The sequence below is a fragment of the Onychomys torridus genome, chromosome 12, assembly GCF_903995425.1.
Source record: "Onychomys torridus chromosome 12, mOncTor1.1, whole genome shotgun sequence".
NCBI lineage: Eukaryota > Metazoa > Chordata > Mammalia > Rodentia > Cricetidae > Onychomys > Onychomys torridus.
The window spans coordinates 56,459,791-56,479,821 of NC_050454.1; the positions used below are offsets into that span (position 1 = coordinate 56,459,791).

At 36.9% G+C, this 20,031-nt stretch overlaps 1 protein-coding gene across 3 annotated transcripts; it reads left to right on the forward strand.

Annotated features, from left to right (window-relative positions):
* The first annotated feature begins 866 nt into the window (after positions 1–866).
* Positions 867–19,822, forward strand: Chodl (chondrolectin). 3 transcript variants are annotated; one of them, XM_036204104.1, is made up of 6 exons: positions 867–957; positions 9,859–10,168; positions 10,301–10,458; positions 14,081–14,167; positions 16,078–16,180; positions 19,460–19,557. In XM_036204104.1, exons 1-6 carry the CDS (start codon positions 879–881, stop codon positions 19,542–19,544), a joined length of 822 nt encoding a protein of 273 aa, XP_036059997.1. In that variant the 5' UTR covers positions 867–878; the 3' UTR covers positions 19,545–19,557. The 3 variants fall into 3 exon arrangements, with proteins under 3 accessions (XP_036059997.1, XP_036059998.1, XP_036060000.1); XM_036204105.1 differs by having other exon boundaries at positions 14,096–14,167; XM_036204107.1 differs by lacking the exons at positions 867–957; positions 16,078–16,180 and having other exon boundaries at positions 9,903–10,168; positions 19,460–19,822.
* The last annotated feature ends 209 nt before the right edge of the window (positions 19,823–20,031 follow it).

Below are 20,031 nucleotides of genomic sequence, written 5' to 3' on the forward strand. Positions count from 1 at the left end.
AGAAGCTAGGTGGGGAAAAAGCTGCCACATTATATAATTCACTGAGCGAGTTTTGGCTCCCACTCTGCCAATCCATCTTAAATAGTGGCTAGTGCCCTGCATCTCACCATACATATGATCAAGCAATTTAGCAGAAAAAGAGAAAGGCCCTGCGACTTGGCATCCCCGTGGACATTTATCTTTGAGAAAACCAAATGGAGCCAACTTTTGCCAGAGTTTAATAGCAAAGCTGTCACATTTTACACAAATGAGTATTGAAGTCTGTTGGCAAATGGGAAGGGGGTGGGGATCAGGGGAGTGGAGGAGGAGGGACCGCTGACTGGACTCTTTTCAAAGTGGCTCCAGTTTTTAGGGGAGGGGCCAGCTGCTTTGCTTGGCAGGGGAGATGAAGTAGTTAAAATGATTGCTAGCTGGGGATTGGAACCCCAGGCTCTGGGTGTATATAAGACGGTACAGCCAGCGCAGAACTGCTCTTGCTGCGGCTGTTGCTGTTGGAGCCAAGACCAGGATATACCAGGCTCAGCCCCTTAGGTCACAGAGACCAGAGAGGGAAGCGAAGAAGGCTGCTTAGATCTGCACTAGGGAATCCTGGTTCACCTTTGCAATAGATACAGACACAGGAACCCCTAACCGTGTCCCCTGCCCCCAGACACCCGCCCACGGTCTCCTGCGCTCCAGCTCAGTGCCGCACGGGGCACCCCGGCTGCAGGTCCCCGCGGAAGGCGATGCTTACAGGGATCCTACCTCCTGTTCTGGGAAGGAGGGAGTAGTACCCAGCAGAAAAGCAAGAAGGCTGCTGGATAGAGCCGCGGGTGACTGTGCTGCGGGAAGACACCGCCTTTGCTCCACCCGGACACCTGCTGCAGAAGTCTCCCACCATGATCCGCATGGTCTCGCTGTTGCTGGGAGCCACATTGCTCTGTGGCCAAGGAGCCTTTGCCCGACGGGTGGTCAGCGGTGAGTCAGGGCAGGGGTACTGTCCGCCCAGCGGAAGACAAGGGACTTGGGACTCTGGGGAAGTAAGAGGCCGTCTGCATGAGGGTGGGGACTCCCCAGAGAGTTGGAAAACTGGAGTGAGTAGGGCTTCCAGAAAGATGGTGAAAAACTTGTTATCCTTTTTTTTTTTTTTTTCACCTTGTCTCTGCAAAGCAGAAAGTTTTAGTTTTTTCTTTTTGGGGGGGGGGGGGGGGGAGCGTCTTCTCTTGCTGCGGAGCAAACGCTAGCTAAATCCTGAGCAGCAGGGTCTCTTCAGCACGGTTTTCCACTTTCTTTAGAAGACTGTGAGCGGATCACAGGCAGGCAGGGATGGGCACCCGCGGAAGGGGTGTGGTCGCGCTAGGTAGACGGAGCACGGAGGCTAAAAAGCTGCAGCAGGAATGCCACCTCCTGCTGGTCTGGTTCCAGTCCCGCCAGGGTGCTCACAAGGATGGCTTCTGAGACCAGCCCAGTTCAGATGTCTGAGTTTGCAGCCTTTGTTCTCAGGAGTACTGCACTGTAGTCTTCTTTTTTACACACTTCCTTCCCTAGTTAGACAACTCAGGAAACAGAGTCAACTGCAGTTGGGTCGAGGTTTGTTTGGTTTGGTGTGTACTTGGTAACGAATTGGGTCTGTGTATCCCTCAGGTGCACAGCTAAATCTCTCAAATCGGTAAAAGGGAAATAGGTTAAATTACCAAGCTTCCTAGCTTCGTCTGTTCCCCCCTCCCTCGCGGTCCCCCTCTCTCCCTCCAACGTCTGTTGTCTAATCTTTGAGCAATTCACATCATACCCACCTTCCCTTAGTTTGGGGAAGTCTCCCAAGGCTACAGACTCTTCAGTGACTGAGATGAGTGTGGACAGCCCTGCGCATGGCAGCTGTTTAGTTACCCATAGAGAAAGCTTTTGCTAGGCTCATCAAACGAGTTTGATGAATGTAGTAGAGTATTGTTTTAAGGATAAAGTGTTTGCATCTAACATACAAGGCAAACGTGACCCACTGAAAGCTTGTCCATCTGCCTAATAGGTGTCCCTAATAGATGCGAGACGACAGTAACTTAAGAGTTTTGAAAGAGGTCTTTAGGATCTAGTATATTAAGCCTGCCTCTGCTCTTCTCAGCAATTCCTGCATTTCACTCAGTCAGATACAATTCTTAAGTGTACAGGTAAGCAATTAGTCTCCACAGGATGTTCAGAGCCTATGAGTTTAAATCCTTTGCCTTCCTAATTTAGCAGAGAATAAAGAGCTGCGTGGAGATCTATCTGGTGGACCAACTAACCATACATTTCACTAGCTTTGTTTTCAAGACTTTTTCACATAAATAAATGAACAGCAAGAGACTATGCTTTGAACATATGGCATTTTTAAACAAGCATTTAAAAAAGCAGGAGCATTCACTAACTTAAATAATGTTTCTTTGTTGTATGCTTATTTATATGCCTTAAAGTTCCAAGGGGGAAGGAAAATATCCAGGGTAGAAAATAGAACTCACGCACTTTGTTGATGGAAAGTTTAATTTTCATTGTACTTCTACACAAATTATTCCAAAACTTTGGCTATGCTTTTCTTTAGCAATTCATGGGCATCTGGAAGGTGACATCTGGAACATTTCTGAGTAACTGAGCATGATTTATTTGATTTAGTATAAATGATGATGTTGACTTGAGATTAGAACAATTAGTTATGTCTTTCTTATGAATAATTTGATTGTCTTTGCATTGAAATTTATCTATCAATACACTGATTTATGAATAATTCTAGCTGTGATGGGCTGAGCAGAGAGCAGCTGAAAATATGTTATTTTTGAAGCAATATTTCCTAACATGTCCACTGTCAGCCTGTTGATATTTGTTCTGAATGGTGTAGCAACCATTTTATGCCACTAGGGACCAGTTACCCTGTCCCTTCTCAAGTGTCTGAAGAGAAGTGAGACAGCTTCTTTGCTTTCCACTGTTTGGAACATACTTAAAACACACAGAAAATAATTTCTACTTATTACATTTCAGGACAACAATTTATAATTCCTTTGGAATATCAAATAATCACTTATGCTCCATACCCTCAAAAGACAGACACTGGCAAACTTAATATCCATATATGTTTTTCATGCTTCAAAATGTTCAACAAGATACATTCTAATACTTTTAAGCACATTATTTTAAAGTGGTTTAATTATTAAATACATTTCCTGCAACTTTGCCATCATCTGATGTGCATAAGATTTAATAGTATCCGATGTAATAGGGCAGTATACAGAGACACACAGAGAACTCTGATGATAATAATCAGTTTATTTACTGAATTTATGATTCCTGCTGGGAAACTAATTTGAGGATCTGAATTGTATGGTGATTTCTAACTTCACACAGATGGGTGGAGGACATCTGTTGCATCTCTTTAATCATTCAATTTAGAAAGTCACTAGCTGGTAATCACATTTTTCTTCTGACAAAGTTTGAGGTTTTTCTTTGTGGTAAAATATGAAAATGGGACATTAAAACTGAAGTTTCTGTGGGAGAATATGTTTCAAAAGCAAGTGACATTTTATTTTAAAACATTTGAAATAGTTTAATAAAATCTTTTTTTCTTTCTTTTTTTCTCAGAGTTTGGAGCACTAGTTCCCAACATCCTCATGCTGCAATGTGACATTAACCATATTCAAGGCATCCCTCATATTTCTCCAGAACTCACTTCCATGTGCAGTCTTAACTCTACTACAACTGAGATACACTTTGTCTGAGAGACTAAGCAAAAATAGACCTTTAGAAACAAGGTTACGAGGCCTGTGACTGACTTTCCCACAGCAATTTATGTGCTTCACTGAGTCAGAAATAATTTTTAAATTATACAGTTAACCAATCACTCTCCACTTTCACCAGAACGTTTGGAGTCTATGACTCTAAGTCTCTTTCCTCCATAATTTAGCAGAAAATAAAAGGCTCACTGTAGAGAGATCTAGCTAGTGGAACCAGTTGTATGCAGATTTCTCTTTTTATCATGTAGAGAACAGAGAATATTACATAAGTGGTGACCAGTAAGTAGCTTTAAAAGGTAATTTAATAGTAAGGAAGATACAAGTGAAACTGCAGAGCATAGTCTATCTTAGAGAAAAATCCCATGACATCATCAAAGCAGAAAATGATGACAGTGCAATTCGCAAAGATGCAATTACTTTAAGTATCTCTTGGGCAAGAAGGCAGCAAATTAATCTTATTACTAAGCATTTAATAAACTACCCATTTATCACAGGCATTATTCCTTAGTGGCTGTTCATCATTATCATATGGTGGCACTCTCTGTACATGAATGCTGAAACAGGCTCTGTAATTTACAAATGGCTGTGAAGGGGAAATACAGCTGAGGCATCATTAGTAATTTTTACTACTTACATCTCCCGTCTGTGCTAGATCTTCACATATGGGTGCATTCATATAGATAACTGTGAGGTGAACTTTTTAAAAAAACGTTTTAATGTACTGTTGATGGAACAGCACACCATGATATTTTGACTATGGTGATAGTTTTTGCATTGGAGATGACACTCAATGTAGGCTTTAATTGTATTATTGAGAAAATAAAAGAACAGATGACATATCATATATATCTCTATCTCTATCTATCTATATGCATATATTCAGAGATAGAAGTGTCCTCAATTTAACTCTGATCTAATCATTATTCAACATGAAAAGTACACACTCAAAAAAAGCAATTTCTCAATACACAATCCTGTGTTTTTTTTTTTTTTACCAGCATTCAATAACCAACCAATGGCTATATTAAATCAATGTCTCTAACACAGAATAGATTCATGGCATGTACATTTATCAAAGCCTTTATTCATGAAGTCTGTTGTTTGAGACATGTGGAGCAGCATAGACATCATGCAAAATGGGCAGCACCAGCATTGAGACTGGCTCCAAACCCAAGTGTGCAGTTATGATCTGTGTGAACCTGGACAAACCTTTTAACTCTGTCTGTGTCCCCTTTCAAAGATGGGATGAGAAAGTCTACATCACACAGCGGCTTGAAGGATCAAAAGGTTTGACACAATTAGTGCCTTGTGCATGTAGAGGACAGGAGGAGGGCTCAGCTTGGTAAGCCCTGTGCCTAGAGTTGAGTTTTCAAGAGGCAAAGGTAACTTTTCTAGTTGAATCGCTTATAACAAGGAAGTCTTAGTTGTATGTCAACAGATTCAGATTTCCCACTTCCTCCAAAGACTCTGTTTTCTCACTTCCTCTGAAGGTGTGAATTGTACCGTAAGTGAGGTCTCATATTTCAAATTATTGTTCAATATCAGACAATTATTAGCATTGGTTCTATGAAACATATAGCCTATACCAGTTTTTAAGGAAACAAAAATGACCATGGAAGTTTCGTTCATTCCAACTACCTGCAGTTCTGAGGGACTTAAGGTACTTCTTTTTGATTGGCTGTTTAAACTCTCAAGTCATATTTTTATGAACCTTTATTATGGGTGTTTTCCATTCATAATATTTATATCTATTTCAAATATCAGAATGTGGACTCTGAGGTCCCTCCCTTCTCAGAAAGCTGGTGGTGTTTCTTGGGGGGATAAATAAGAAAGACTGGGGCCACCACCATCCCTGAAGTGACTCATGATGGCAAATATGATTTTTTCTCAGTGTTAGAGAATAGATGCCAGCTTTAGTGCACTCTGCAATTAAATGAATCCTGAAACTCATCTTGCATAAGTAATTTAATTTTAATAAATCTGTCTTAACTTCAAATAAAAATTCTTAAGAAATTGGTGTACTCTTGAGAATTGCAAATAGAACATTTACAGTAAAATGACACTCTCTTTCACTTAGTTCAGGGTAATTGTCTTTGTTCTCAGAGATCATGCAATTTATATATTTCAATACTGCCACATGTTTTAGTGTGTTTTGAGGGGGATAGGAAAGAATTATGATAAAGATTATTATTATTATTATTATTATTTTGGTTCTAGTAATGAATCTTAAGTGTAACCAATCTGGTTTAGGTGAGATTTATCTATTGTCCCTTTTTTACATTTTCATTATTTTTCAATTAAGGGTTAATCATAACAGGAGAAAAGAAATTTATAATTTCTTCTATGTTTCTATTGAACAACATCTAATAATTATTTAATGTTGTTATCCTTTATTATAGTAAGAGGGATAAGAGAAAGTTTGACAACCTCACAACTGCAGGACATTCTACAATAAATAATTTGAGTAAAGTAAAACCAAATTATTGCTTCTATTCAAGAAGAAAAAACATTGTCATAACTTCATGAGTTTACTTTGAAGCCAGTTTCAAAGCTTTGCCAACATTTATTATTTTTCATAACTATGAAAAACAAAAATCTTTATAGAAATAACAACTGAATATTAATTGTGACAATGATAGAAATGTTTAATAGCTATTGCTAAAAAATTCTCTATATATAAAAGAACAAAATATCTAGGATTGTGGCTCAGTGTGGGCCCCTGTATTTCCAAATATGATATGGGTGAATATTTCTTTCTATAATTCTATGCAAATTCACTTAAGAAAGTTTAAATTTGTAAATAGTTCTTAGATTTGGAGATTATTTAGTTCCAGGTGCACATCCAGAATATTTTCATAAAAAATAATTACACAAAGCCATCTTCAACTTCTTTTAATAATGTTTCTAGAACCTGGAGTGGAAGGTCTTTGTAGATAAGACAAAACTAAGTAATTTTCAAGTAGAGATTCTGAATTGAGATTTCTTCATAGTTAGCCAGTATACATGTAAACTTATAGTAGCATAAACCACTGTATGACTTTCAGAAAGATTACCCTCCCAAAAATATTTCTGAAATATTTTATTTGGATATGATGTTTAAAAGCAAAAGTCAGGGAAAGTTTTCATGTGAACAACCAGGGCAAGGAGGGAGGTCATCATAATTGTTCTCTAGGAAGGCTGGCTTTTCTGGGAGTCGAGAAAGTCACATCAGAAGACATGCATTAGCAAAACTTGTCTGGGAATTAGGGCAACATTTGTTTCCCAGCTGTTCAAGTTCCACTGTGATCACAGCCAAATGGGATCAGTGAAAGAGCAGCAGCAAGCCCCTTAGCTCCAGCTTCTGCTCATTTTGCCACAAGTTGGGCCAAATGTGCACAGTAAGGTAGAAATCAGTAGTAAAGTAGAGTTATATGTAAAGGTATTCACCCAGTCAGCACTAACTGATTCTATATGAGCCATAATAATTGTGCAGTGTGTCTGTAATTTCTTGGAAACTGCCTTGCTCTCCCTGACCTGGTAGTAGCTTTTTAGTTCAAACATGAAGACTCAGCTGATACTCACCGAATGTACTTTGGGGTTAACATATTTATCTGTTCCAGCTGATAAAAGCCTTCTGTCTTGATCCCCTCAAGTGTCCTCTTTCTTGCAGCCATCATCATCTTTGTACATTTATTGGGATCATGGATTACTCCATCTATAGGGAAAGACTGACTGATATAGAGTGCCAAGGTTAGCAGTTTTTCTAGGACCTATGTAGCATCAGTTGTGAATTATTTAAAATGCAATTCTTTGCCTAGGCATCATTACTTATACTTTTTACAATGTAATGTAATAGTATTAGGAATCTCTACATTGTACTGAGAGCTCTCTATGCACGTTATTATAAGTGCTATCTTAGTTTTATAAATGAGTGAATTTCAATAACATTGTATACTTTCACCATGTATAAACTAGAGATAAATTTATCTTTTAATATAGCTAAGATAATGAGCAGTGAATTTTAACACATAAATCATATCCAGACAGCCTCTTAAGGTGCCCTGGTTTTGTTACATATAAATACATGTTACTCACCAAAAACATCCTGCTATTTTCTCTCTTTTTCCATTGAGATCTTTCAAAGTAATCTTCAAAAAATAAAAGCAGTATTTAATAAAAATGCTTCAGTAAAACACAGGGCTAAATGACTTTGGGGATGAAAATTGGGAACTTGAAAACTCAGGGGAATGTAGCTAAGATATATTTGGAAACTTAGAATATGTAAAGGATGTACTAGATGAAAATAGGATGAGAGTTTGCTTCTTAAATACAAGAATAAAATATAGACTTGTAAGAATCATTGGAATCTTACAAGTAACAACTATTTTAAACAGTGAAATAGTCACAAAACATAATAATAATCAAGGGTAAATTTTCTAATTTATGTATGATGTATATTAGAACTAAGCATTGGGGTTTCTATTGCTTCCTGTCAATGATTATTTCAGATTATTTGCCCTACTAAAGCCTCATTAGCTCATTTCTCATGGCCATTTATACTGATATGTTAATTTTTATTAAATTCAGTTAACCTGTATATGAATTTGTTTGTACTTTTCAGTGTACAGCTCCTAAGTACAGATTCTAGTTAGCTGGCTTGTTTCCATTGCTGGAATAACCATTTTATGTTTTCAGCTTTTGCCAAGATCCTGAATGCTTATCACTTAAATACTGTTTTGAGGTAAATGGTGTTCCACCAACTTCTGCTTGCTCTTGCCTTGAGTGTCATTCCAGATCACAGATTGAGTTTCAGGGGCTGGGGGAATGCTGTAATGTTGATGCCATAAAGTTACTCAGCATGATGGGCTGTAATTAAGAGTATAAACTATAAATGCTTTACTTATCACAGTATTTAATCATGATTCCCCCTTCTACAAATGACAACTTTCCATATAGACTGAAAAATTAAAAAGACACTGTAAGAGGATGTCAAACATTTATTATATGTGTGTGCTGGGAGTAAAAAGTCACGTTCTCATGCTTGCACAGTGAGAAATCTACCCATTGGGCATCTTTATAAATTGAAATCAATAGACTAGAAAAGCAAACTTTACAATATTATTGGATGAGAAAGTACTCTTACAAAATATTTTTGTTAATTCTTTGAGAATATCATACAAAGTATTTTTATCATAGTCAATCAAACTCTTTAACTCCTCACAGATATGCCACCACCACCCTATCCTTTTCCCAACTTCATGCCCTCCTCCTTTTAAAATTAATAATTCATCAATGCTAAGATGTACTGTCCATATACTTCTTGAGTGGGACCATCCACTCAAACATATTTGATCTGGTAGAAGCATCACCTTTAAAGAAAACTGACTCTCCCTTCCCAAGAAACCATCAGTTGTCCATAGTTTCTCAGAGCTGGGGCCTCATTAGACTCTCCTTGCTATATGCTAAAATAGTGAATGACTTGATCCTGAGAAGGTCTTGTGCAGGCAGCTGCAACTGTTGGGAATTCATGATTACAGTGTTCCTGCCTTGTCTATAAGTCATTCTTTTGCTCTGGTTCTCCCCAACATTTGGCTCTTACATTCTTTCTATACCTTTTCCATGATGGTACCTAAGCCTTGGGTAGGAGGGGCTGATATAGATGTCCTATTTCTGGCTCAGCACTCTATAGTCATTCATTCTTTATGTTTTGATCAGTTGTGAGTTTCTGTGCTAACCATCATCCACTGCACAAAGTAACTTTTCTGATGAGGTTTGTGAGGTGCAGTAGTCTATGAGTAGAGAGATAAGAATTTAGAGGGAAACTTTGGTAATATGTCCATTTCCCCAAATATCAGTAATATATTCACCCTTGTGGCTTGTGACGTCCCCAGTCATTAGTTCTTGACCAGATTTGCAATACGAGGCATGGGTTTCCTCCTGGAGGGGCAGGACTTAAGTCTAATTAGAGGGTAGTTGTTTACTCCCATAACTGTTATACCACTATTACACCTATGGATGTACTTGGAAAAAAAGAGTTCTTGATAGTGTTTCTTATTTTGATTTGTTCTTTTATTATGATTAATTTCAAAATTATGAATAGAGACCTCACAATCAGTTTATCTATATCTTTTGTTTTGTTTTGTTTTAGGTCAAAAGGTGTGTTTTGCTGATGTAAAACATCCGTGCTACAAAATGGCCTACTTCCATGAACTCTCTAGCCGAGTGAGCTTCCAGGAAGCACGTCTGGCTTGTGAAAGTGAAGGAGGTGTCCTCCTCAGTCTTGAGAATGAAGCTGAACAGAAGTTAATAGAGAGCATGTTGCAGAACCTGACAAAACCTGGAACGGGGATTTCAGATGGTGACTTCTGGATAGGACTTTTGAGAAGCGGAGATGGCCAAACGTCTGGTGCCTGCCCAGATCTCTACCAGTGGTCTGATGGAAGCAGCTCCCAGTTCAGGTAAGCTGTGACTGAACCCTGAAGTGTCTTTCTGATGTCCTGGAGGAGTCATAAGGGCAAAAGAAAGGCTCTGATACTTAGGAACACTCAGACCACATGTTAGTGAGTGTCACTTTGGGTCTATATTTGTAGGAACTGGTACACTGATGAACCTTCTTGTGGAAGTGAAAAGTGTGTTGTCATGTACCATCAACCCACTGCCAATCCTGGCCTAGGAGGTCCCTACCTTTACCAGTGGAATGATGACAGGTGCAACATGAAGCACAATTACATCTGCAAGTATGAACCTGGTAAGAGACCTTCGCAGCTGTAGTAGATTTTGTGCATATTTGTTCATATTAATCCTTGACTTCATGGTTTTCAGCCTTTCTCTATTATTCCTACAAAAGAGGCATCACCTAACAGCTCGCCCTGTTAATTATACTGAAGCATATTGTTTGTTGGAGAGAAAACATGCCAATGTGTTGAATAAAAGGGAATAGGTAGAAACATTTGTTGGGAGAGTCCTTTCAGGAGGAAAATAATAATTTATACAAGAACCAAACGGTGCTGTTGTAATAATATTTTATAAATGACAAATGTCTATGTGAAAATATCTTAAAAATTATGAGACTGTGTGCAAAGTAGGTATAGGCTACCAAAGTGCCTATAGACTTGCACACTTGTGAGCAATAGTTTCTTGTTTCTTTCCTGCTGAGTTTAGGGGAGCAATAGCTTTCCCCAGGCATATTATTTCACCATGTTATAGCATAATGCTTTCCAGGAGGTCCTTTATCTGAGCTTAAATCCTTTCTCAATAGTTAAAAAGAGTAGGGTAACATTACACATTCTTCATCTGATTTGTATTTTTTGAGAAATGACATTTTTGTTAGTTTTCTTCTGAAATATTCAGTTACTTGTCATACTCAGCAACTGGGAAAATTACCTTGACCTAAGTCACATTAGTGTGGCTTCCCACTGAATGTAGTGAAATTGAGTTACTTTAATAAGACACCTCAATTAAATTGGGATTTACACTAAAAGAAGGACTAATCAAAGATGTGGAAACTTATATATTTGGTTGTCTTAGACACTCAAGTTAGATACTTAAGCCTTGAAATATTTGTTTTTCTCTACAATATTGGGAAGGGTCATTTTAATTTTTCTGAAATACTCTCAGCATGACCTCATAATATGTTCCCATAGAAGGCAATTATATCTGAGTACCCATATTCCTATTATTCTCTTGAAATTATACAATTTCTTTTTTCATAAAGCCATGAAGCACAAGGGATTATTGGATTAGACTTACCCTTCTCTTATGTTTATCCTGCTCTTGAGTATATTAGCCAACTTTTTATATCCCTGGTGAGTTTATTCTTTGCCCTGGGTTGCTAAATCTGTCATTACACTCCTGGAAGCCTTTGCAATGCTAAGTCTGTTATTCATTTCTATTCTTTCTAATTGTGTCTTAGAGAAATACAGTTAAGATTCTGTGAGATATTTTAAATTTGCTGCAACACTTGAAGTTTATTAATGAGAGGGTTAAAGGAATGGGTATAGCTGTGTCATGTGTGTGTGTGTGTGTGTGTGTGTGTGTGTGTGTGTGTGTGTGTGTGTTTGCATTATACCCATACTCAGTTTGAAATTTATTATTTACTTTCATATTTCTACTCTCATATACTATCTAATGGTATGATCAGTGGTGTTGAAAATGTTAAAAAATTACCTTGTTATTCAGAAATGAGAAAATTCAATTTTATTTTTTCCTCTCCTCTACTGAAACACATGTATATTTTTATGGCAGTACTTCTAAGTTATTTTTGTGTTAAACTTGTTTTTTGGATCTGATGAGGTGACTCGGAAGAAAAAGACACTTGTTACCAATTCTGACAACTGGGTTCAATCCCAGGAATTTATATGGTGGAAGGAGGAAACCTACTCCCTCAAGTCATCTACTGTACTTCACATGCACACCATGACACTCATGCTTACAGCCACACACAAAATAGACCTAATTTAAAAAACTATCATTGCCTATGGGCTTTTGTTTTTAGGTTAAAAATAGCTTATATAAAATTAAGTTACTAGACTTTTCTTTAATTCACAATCACATTGAAGTTTGTTAGAAATGTTTTAAGTGTAATTACTTTGTTGGCTAATTTCATGTCTTTATAAATTGTTCCAAAACATCAGTTGACCACTTGCATTCCTGTACTAATGAAATCATTTAGAAAAATAACTATAAATTAGGAAGCTATTAAAGTATCAGTTAAATTTAAAATTTATGAAAACATTACTATAGGATGATAGGTGGTTAAACTACAAGTGAATTGAGATTGTATGATAATCTGAGGAGTGAGAATTCTTTAAAACATTTGTGTAGTCCAAAGACTACAGAAAATGCTCTATGCAACATAAAAAGACAAGGGTAAAGAGTCTAATTTTTTTGACCAATGAAAACATTTACAGTTGATTTTGTTATTATTGTTGTTGCTTGTTTGTTTTTGAGGCAGAGTTTTACTCTATGGCTCAGTCTGGCATGAAACTCCAAACACAGAATCATGGTGAACCACTAGACTTGTCATGAATAAAAGAATATTCTAGGTTTATAGAGGGAAACTACAGTTTAATACTCCGTCCTCAAAGAACTTCATTAAAGAAGAAATAGTCACAAATACCATGATGGGGCACCTGAAGAAAATGCCCTTCATTCTTCTCCAGTTCCCTAAGAAGAATTCCATTCAGAGTGACAGGAGTTCTGAAGGAGAAGCTCCTTCAATTCCATTTCCTTCTGGAGTATTAGAGAAGTTACAGCGTGTACCTCAGGGGGCAAGAGAAAGACCTCACAGGAGAGAGGATCACTCCACCTCATGAGGAACAAAGGGAATTCCTTGCTCTTATAACTTTACACATGTGAAATTTAGGAGTTGGAGGGGGGCAGGCATCATGCCACTTGGCCTAACCTGTGTGCCAGGAGTTTGAATAGATGTGTGTGTGGTACCAGATAAGAGTTATGGTTGGTTCAGACTTGGGGGTGTGGGATGGAGGTCTTGTAGTTAGGTGCGAGTGGAAAAAAGCCACAAGAGCCTTGTTGATCAACTTGAATATGCTTCACTACAGCAGGTGGGTGGTAGGTAGGTGAGGTAGATGGAAGGTTTGTAACCTATTCATGCTTGCTAGTTGTTTTTTTTTAAATCACTAATACATTTTTTTTTTTTTTTTTTTGTTAAACTGTTAATGTAACAATTGGTTTTGTAGGGGTAAAGTATATGAAATGGGAGTACCAGACCATGCTAAGAAATATCAAGAATTTCCCATGCATTTCAGAATTTAAAGATCTAATCACATAAAGCTGGAAGTGAAACAACCTGTAAATCTTGACTTGCTATTATTTAAAAGAGCAAGCCCTGTTGGAATTCACATCGAAGGATGTCATTATTTGGGTAGCACAGACATGATTTTCAGATGGCTGCTGCTTAAATCAGCAATTCCACATGCAACTGTGCAGTTATCTGCTAATTATTACTGCACAGTAAAGGTTATTGCTTAGAGAATTTACCTTTGTTTTCTTTTAAATTACGTCTCATGTCTTACATTTTAAGTTCACAAATTATTGTTTACCCATGTCGCTTTGGGCCCCTTTGTCATTACTGATTGTAGCAAGCTGTACCACTTTGGGTTGCTAAACGAAGTTTGGGATTATAGAAGGAATTGATCAAATTGGTTCTTTTATTCAGACATAATTAAATATTGACTATTGTTAGTTAATTTTATGTACATTTAAACTCATAATATATATTTCACTGCAAAATATTCAGAAATCCAAATCAACCTTTTTTTTACTGTTTACTGATAAATTTGTATTTTTGTTGATGTTTACATTTTCCTTATTTAATTATTATTTATTATTACTATGCTAATTCTCTACAGAGATTCAGCCAACAGACCCCGTTGAAAAGCCGTATCTTACAAACCAACCTGGAGACACCCATGAGAATGTGGTTGTGACTGAAGCAGGTGTGTCCCTTGCATGTGTTCTTACCTCTCATCTAAAGAACTGTGCTTTGAACCAGTGCTTTGCATTGACCCCAGGGAAACCTCTTTTGTGGTTCAGGGATGTGATGCATTAATTATGGGCCCATAGACATTTACTTTTGACCTACATTAGAAATAATTATGCAAGGGTGCATTTTGCATAGAATAACCTTTAAAAAATTTCCATTTCAAGTGGAAGTATCTAATATAAAACTAAGGGATCGACATTAACACTTGTTATCTACAAAACATTTTCCAATATACTATAATAGTTATCATGTATATTGGCATATTTAGTGGCCTGGAATACTTTCTGCTGAATGTTCAGGGCTGGTCTTGTGGTAGAGATGAAGTATGAAATAAGCCTCATAGTAGTTTATGTAGTCCTCCCTGGTGTAAATACTTCAATCTGGTCAATTTCAGACTTTCATTGTGATATCACTGTATGTCATGTTGCAAGGAGATGTACACAGTGTGCTCACTGCCACTGTAGAAGAGAGTAAAAAATGCAATCCCCAGTGCAAGTTCCTTATTAGCTAGCAACTCCTCAAATATTCCTTAAAACATTTTTTTGACATGACCAGAATCCAGAGGGACAGAAATATCCATCCTATTTGTTTTGTGAATATTGATCCAAAGGCCCATGTGTTTTAGAAGCAATAACTCATAGATAGAGGCTCAGAAGGAAGGCTGACCACTCCACAATCACGATTCTCTGCATTTTGATCCTCCTTGGCAGCCCTATGGTCACAAACATGTGGAACACACACACACACACACACACACACACACACACACACACACACAACATGAAGTAAAGAAGAAATAAGTAGAAGGATTTGTTAGTATTTGGATTGGGGAGTGAGGTTAAAATAAATTAAAATAAAGTGCATTCATATAGGAACTTAAAATGTGTTAAACAGCAGCATATCTTTGAATAACCTATCACTAGATCTCATTAAATACACCCTTTAGCAAAGAAAAGGATAAACAATGAGATGAATATATTATGACCAGCTTTAATCAGAATCATTAATATTTGTGATATTGTTGACTAACTTTCATTTTGCAAGCCAAATGCAATGTCTCCCAGTTTGTTTTCCTTATATAGCCATGCTCTTAAGCCTTTGAGCTTTTTCTTTTCAGATATCTGATTTTAGCATCATCCATAATGTCTAAACACAATTAAAGTTATCAGTAAATAATTAAACTACAGATATTCTTACTACTAAAATATTGAAAGTATGTCTAATAATGTCATTTCATGCTCTGAGGTCTTGAGTGTTGGTGATTTTCTTTTAAATCTACTAAAAATGCCTGCCATCATTGAGAGGGAGAGAACAGGGTTAAAAGATTACCTATTTTCAGAATTTAATTAAATCACATAATTGTCTCCAGAGTCTTATGTCTCTGGGATATGATTGCATCACTACCTAGTATGTGCTTATTGCCACTTAATGCCAGATGCTTACATTTTATCACGACATTGAGCTTATTAGCTAAGATAATTCATTATCTACTAAGTCTACAATGATTATAGAATTATTATTCCTTAATATAATGTCTTTGCTTCTCCAATGATGCAGAAGAATTAATAAAATGAGACAGCTAAGATTATTAACATGTTATGAAAATTACCCCATATTTGAATTGGAAATGTAATAGAAATTTAAAATCATGCATATTTAATTGAGAATGTCAACCAGGGCATTACAGTTTTGTTTATATTTTTTCAAAATGTCTATGTATTTTTCATAAGCTCTTATACTTGGAGTTTTCCTTTTGGTAACAATTCTATTTTACCTTAATCTTTAGGGAAATTTGTTCATAAATTTACTTTTGAGTTCCTTCCTGAGCTATCACTAAACATTACAACTATTTTATTCTTGTAGGTATAATTCCCAATCTAATTTATGTTATCATACCAACGATTCCGCTGCTTTTACTGATACTCGTTGCTTTCGGAACCTGCTGTTTCCAGATGTTGCATAAAAGGTAAAAAAAAAAAAAAAAATATTTGCTTCAAGATAATTAAGGAAAAAACCCTTAAAAGTGCTTTGAGACACCTTTTAAAAATGTTAAAATGTTACTCTGTCTTTACCTTATATTAAAGGATTTTAATGTGCTCACCTGTCAGTAAAAATCTACCACATGAAGAGTTATAGAACGTACTTGGATTGTATGAGGAATTCAGCATCTCCTTTACACTTCACAAGTCCTACGAATTGCTTGCCTTACTGTTTCTGCTTTTCAGTCAGGAGAACGGTAGCTCAGTTGGGTCATCTTCAGTTGTTTTGCGTTGCACAGTTAGCACATGTGGTGGGTCTGAAGTGTAAGTGCTTGTAAGCTCATATGAGATGCACTACATTATGTGGTCTCTGGATTGTTACATTAAAATAAAATTGATGTTATACCTTTCAATCTGGATATCAAGTTACATATCAGACTTGGTTTTAAAGGCATATATGTAGCATAGTTTCAAGAATCAAATAATAAGCTTCTGTTTTATTTCAAAATGACATTTTTAAAATTAAATGTAGTTGTGAAGAAAGCAAGTTGAATGTGGTGTCCTTGAGAGGCTGAGGCAGGATTACCTTGAGTGTAGGGCCAGCTTGAGCTAGTGAGTTCCAGGACAGTCTGAGCTACATCATGAGATCTTGTCTCAGTGATAAAAAAAAAAAAAGTTCATTGTTTTCCAAACACACACACACACACACACACACACACACACACACACACACACACGGTACTATGTGGCAGATATTTTGAAATAAAGTGACATATCCTAATAGCAAGAATTCTAAGGACTTGTCAAACACTTATTCATGCTTATTATCATTACCCTTGAGTCAGTTAAGTGAACTTTTAATGTGTGGTACAGTCTGTCACAAATTTTCAATAAATTAAGTATAAATATGTATCAAATTAGAAACTAGAAGATGCATTTAGATAAGGAGAGATATGCTAGAATAAATGACCTCTTTGTTTTATGGTTAAGTGACTGTTCGAAAGAAGGCTTCCATCAAAGAAGGACCTGCAAATGAAATCATTTTTCTCTTTTTGTTTCATCATCTTCTTTTCCTTAAATAAATCCTAAAGTGCCTGAGAAGTAGCAACCCCCCTGAAAGGACATTAGTTGTACATGACTAATGTGTATTAATAAGCAATCTAATCTAGACGTGCCTGGCAGTACATGCCTACACTCCCAGAACTCAGAAGGCTGAGGAACAGAAAGATTGCTGGTTTGAGTGCAGCTGGAGTTACATAACAAGAACATATCTAAACAAACAAGCAGATACCTCCCACCAACTAAATCACACCAAAGAAAAACAAAAACACCAAAAGAAACAAAATCAAATAAAACAAAACAATAACATATTTGAAAATACAAAAACAATTTAAACTAAAATTAAACTGTATTGAAATGAAGTCTATAAAATTAATATTATATTTGTGATCCTCTTGACTTTCATTAAAAGACACATGAGACACTATACAATTTATTTTTCAGTATTTTATATATAATAAACACAATATACAACATGCCATTTCTTGCCCTAATTCCGAAGACTATAGACTGAATTATGTTTGATTTCTCATTGGGAAAGCAGTGGTGTAGGAAGACTGTACGTAAATCCCCTCTCAGTCCAGACAGACTGTTCAAATGGCCATTTAAGTAGCAAACTAGTTAGTTAACATTAAATACATGATTCAAACATGCTCACTTGTCAAATTAAATGTGTTAATGTGTTGAGCAGCAGCATCTCCTCTATGGTTTTCTGTTTTTCCCAAATGGTGGTTGTATTCATTCAAAAGCTCTGTGACTGTTCACCCTTGTTTCAAAGTTTCAGAGTGAGAAAATAAACCAGAATTGGGCACCTTCGGTTGCCGGGATGAGCTGAAGTCCTTTGTTCCTCATTCTTAGATCCTCCCCTTTTCCTTTCTTCCAGGAGAGCAAGGAGAAACCTCATCAAAGACTCCACTCCATTATCATCCGAGTGCCTTGCAGAAAGTTTAAATTCCAATCTGGTACACATGGTGGTTTCTCTCCTTCCATATCATTTCCAGAACAACTTTCCTTCCTTTAGCTAGTAGAACTTTTTAAAGGAAATAGTAAAGCCGCAATGACAACGACTTTTCTTACCATTTAATATACTCTGCTCTTCATAAACTTTGCCTGACTTATTTTTGCTTCATACTAGTTGTACTTGGTGGAATTAAGTTATGTTGACCTCATTTATTTGAAGGAATGTCCATATAACACGCAATTTGGAATTTTATTAATCACAACAACACTCAATTTGATATGAACAAAGTATTTCGCATCGCAAGGCTTGGGGCTTTAGAAATAGTTCTTTTTTTGTCTTCAAGGAGTTCTGCAAATCTGCAGGATGGTGGAATGGTGCAGGGGTGTGTCTGTGAGGGTGGCAAACGCTTTTAGAGGCTTAAATGTAAATATCTAGGGGTAGACGTAAGTAGTAAACACAGGAAATGTGGATAGACCAGGTGAGAGATCATCCTCAGGAAACTAAAGCAAAGAAATGCAGAGCTTTTCATGTAATCTGAAAGAGAATGACTCGAAGAAACTTACAGACAGACACTTCTGCAGGAGCCTGAGCTGTGAGCACTACAAGAAAAACCATCAGAATCCCAGACACAGGCTATCATGGGGGCCTAGGTCTAGTTCTAGAGGATGAAAGTTTCACGTCAGACATATCTTAGAGGAAGAACTCACAAGCACCTAAGTCACCACATATGTGTCTGCTTTGGATTGCACTGGTCTGAGAGAGAGAGGCACAATTAAGCATTCTATACACAAGTGACCTACGTGCATCTCGGGATGACTTATGGTAGGAGGCAGACAGACATGTCTTACATTAGGACCATAGCATGTGTTCAGATGATTTGACACTAACTGCAGCAACCACTATATTAGAGTATCCATAAAGCAAGATTTAGAAACCTGGCCAAGGAAAACAAGGCTTATTGGGGGAAAACTGAAAGTTTTAGTACTCTGCCAGGCATTGTTATGCATGTGTGTTTGAACTGTCAACAGATGTAGGTATGTTTGTTGGTTTGTTTTCACCTCCCATGAGAACTGTTTGTCACCTTCACACAGTGGGATAATCTAGACTTTTTTGTAGGAATGGAAAATATGCTGATGAGGAAAGAAGAACTCATAATAACTGTCTGAGCATCTCTCTTTGGATGAACACATGACCAGCCTGATAAGAAGATTCAAGAACTGAATTTATCTCTTTTTGTGTTTTTCAGTAAAGGACGAACAAAAACCAGCCCGAACCAGTCTACACTCTGGATTTCAAAGAGCACAAGAAAAGAGAGTGGCATGGAAGTATAATAATTAACTGACTTTGCTCCAGAAAATAAAAAATAGTTTTGTAATTCTTGATCGGTGTAAGGAATGGCATCATTAGCTTGGAATGGCTTGAAATCTCAAAGGATCTACAAGATGAACTGTAAGCTCCCCCTTGAGGCCAATGTCAAAATAAATTTTACATGTTCATAGTTTCACTTACAAAATATGCTGTGTTAATCATGGAGTGAGACCTGCTTACTCAGCTAAAGGATGTACCCAAGCTTCATGTAAATGAAATGGACCATGCAGATAAAATCTCAGTGGGCACATCTGGAATCTCTGTGTTGGAAGTAGTTCCTTTTACCTTTTGTCCCCTTTATCATTTTGATCTATTTCATGTAATATAAATTGTATTCAAATTTACAGTGTTCAGAAACATTGTATCTTTGCAAAAGTGTTTGATAAAAATGGATTGTTCTAATATTTATATTTATGGCACTTCATTTTTACATGCATGCTGTTTTGATTA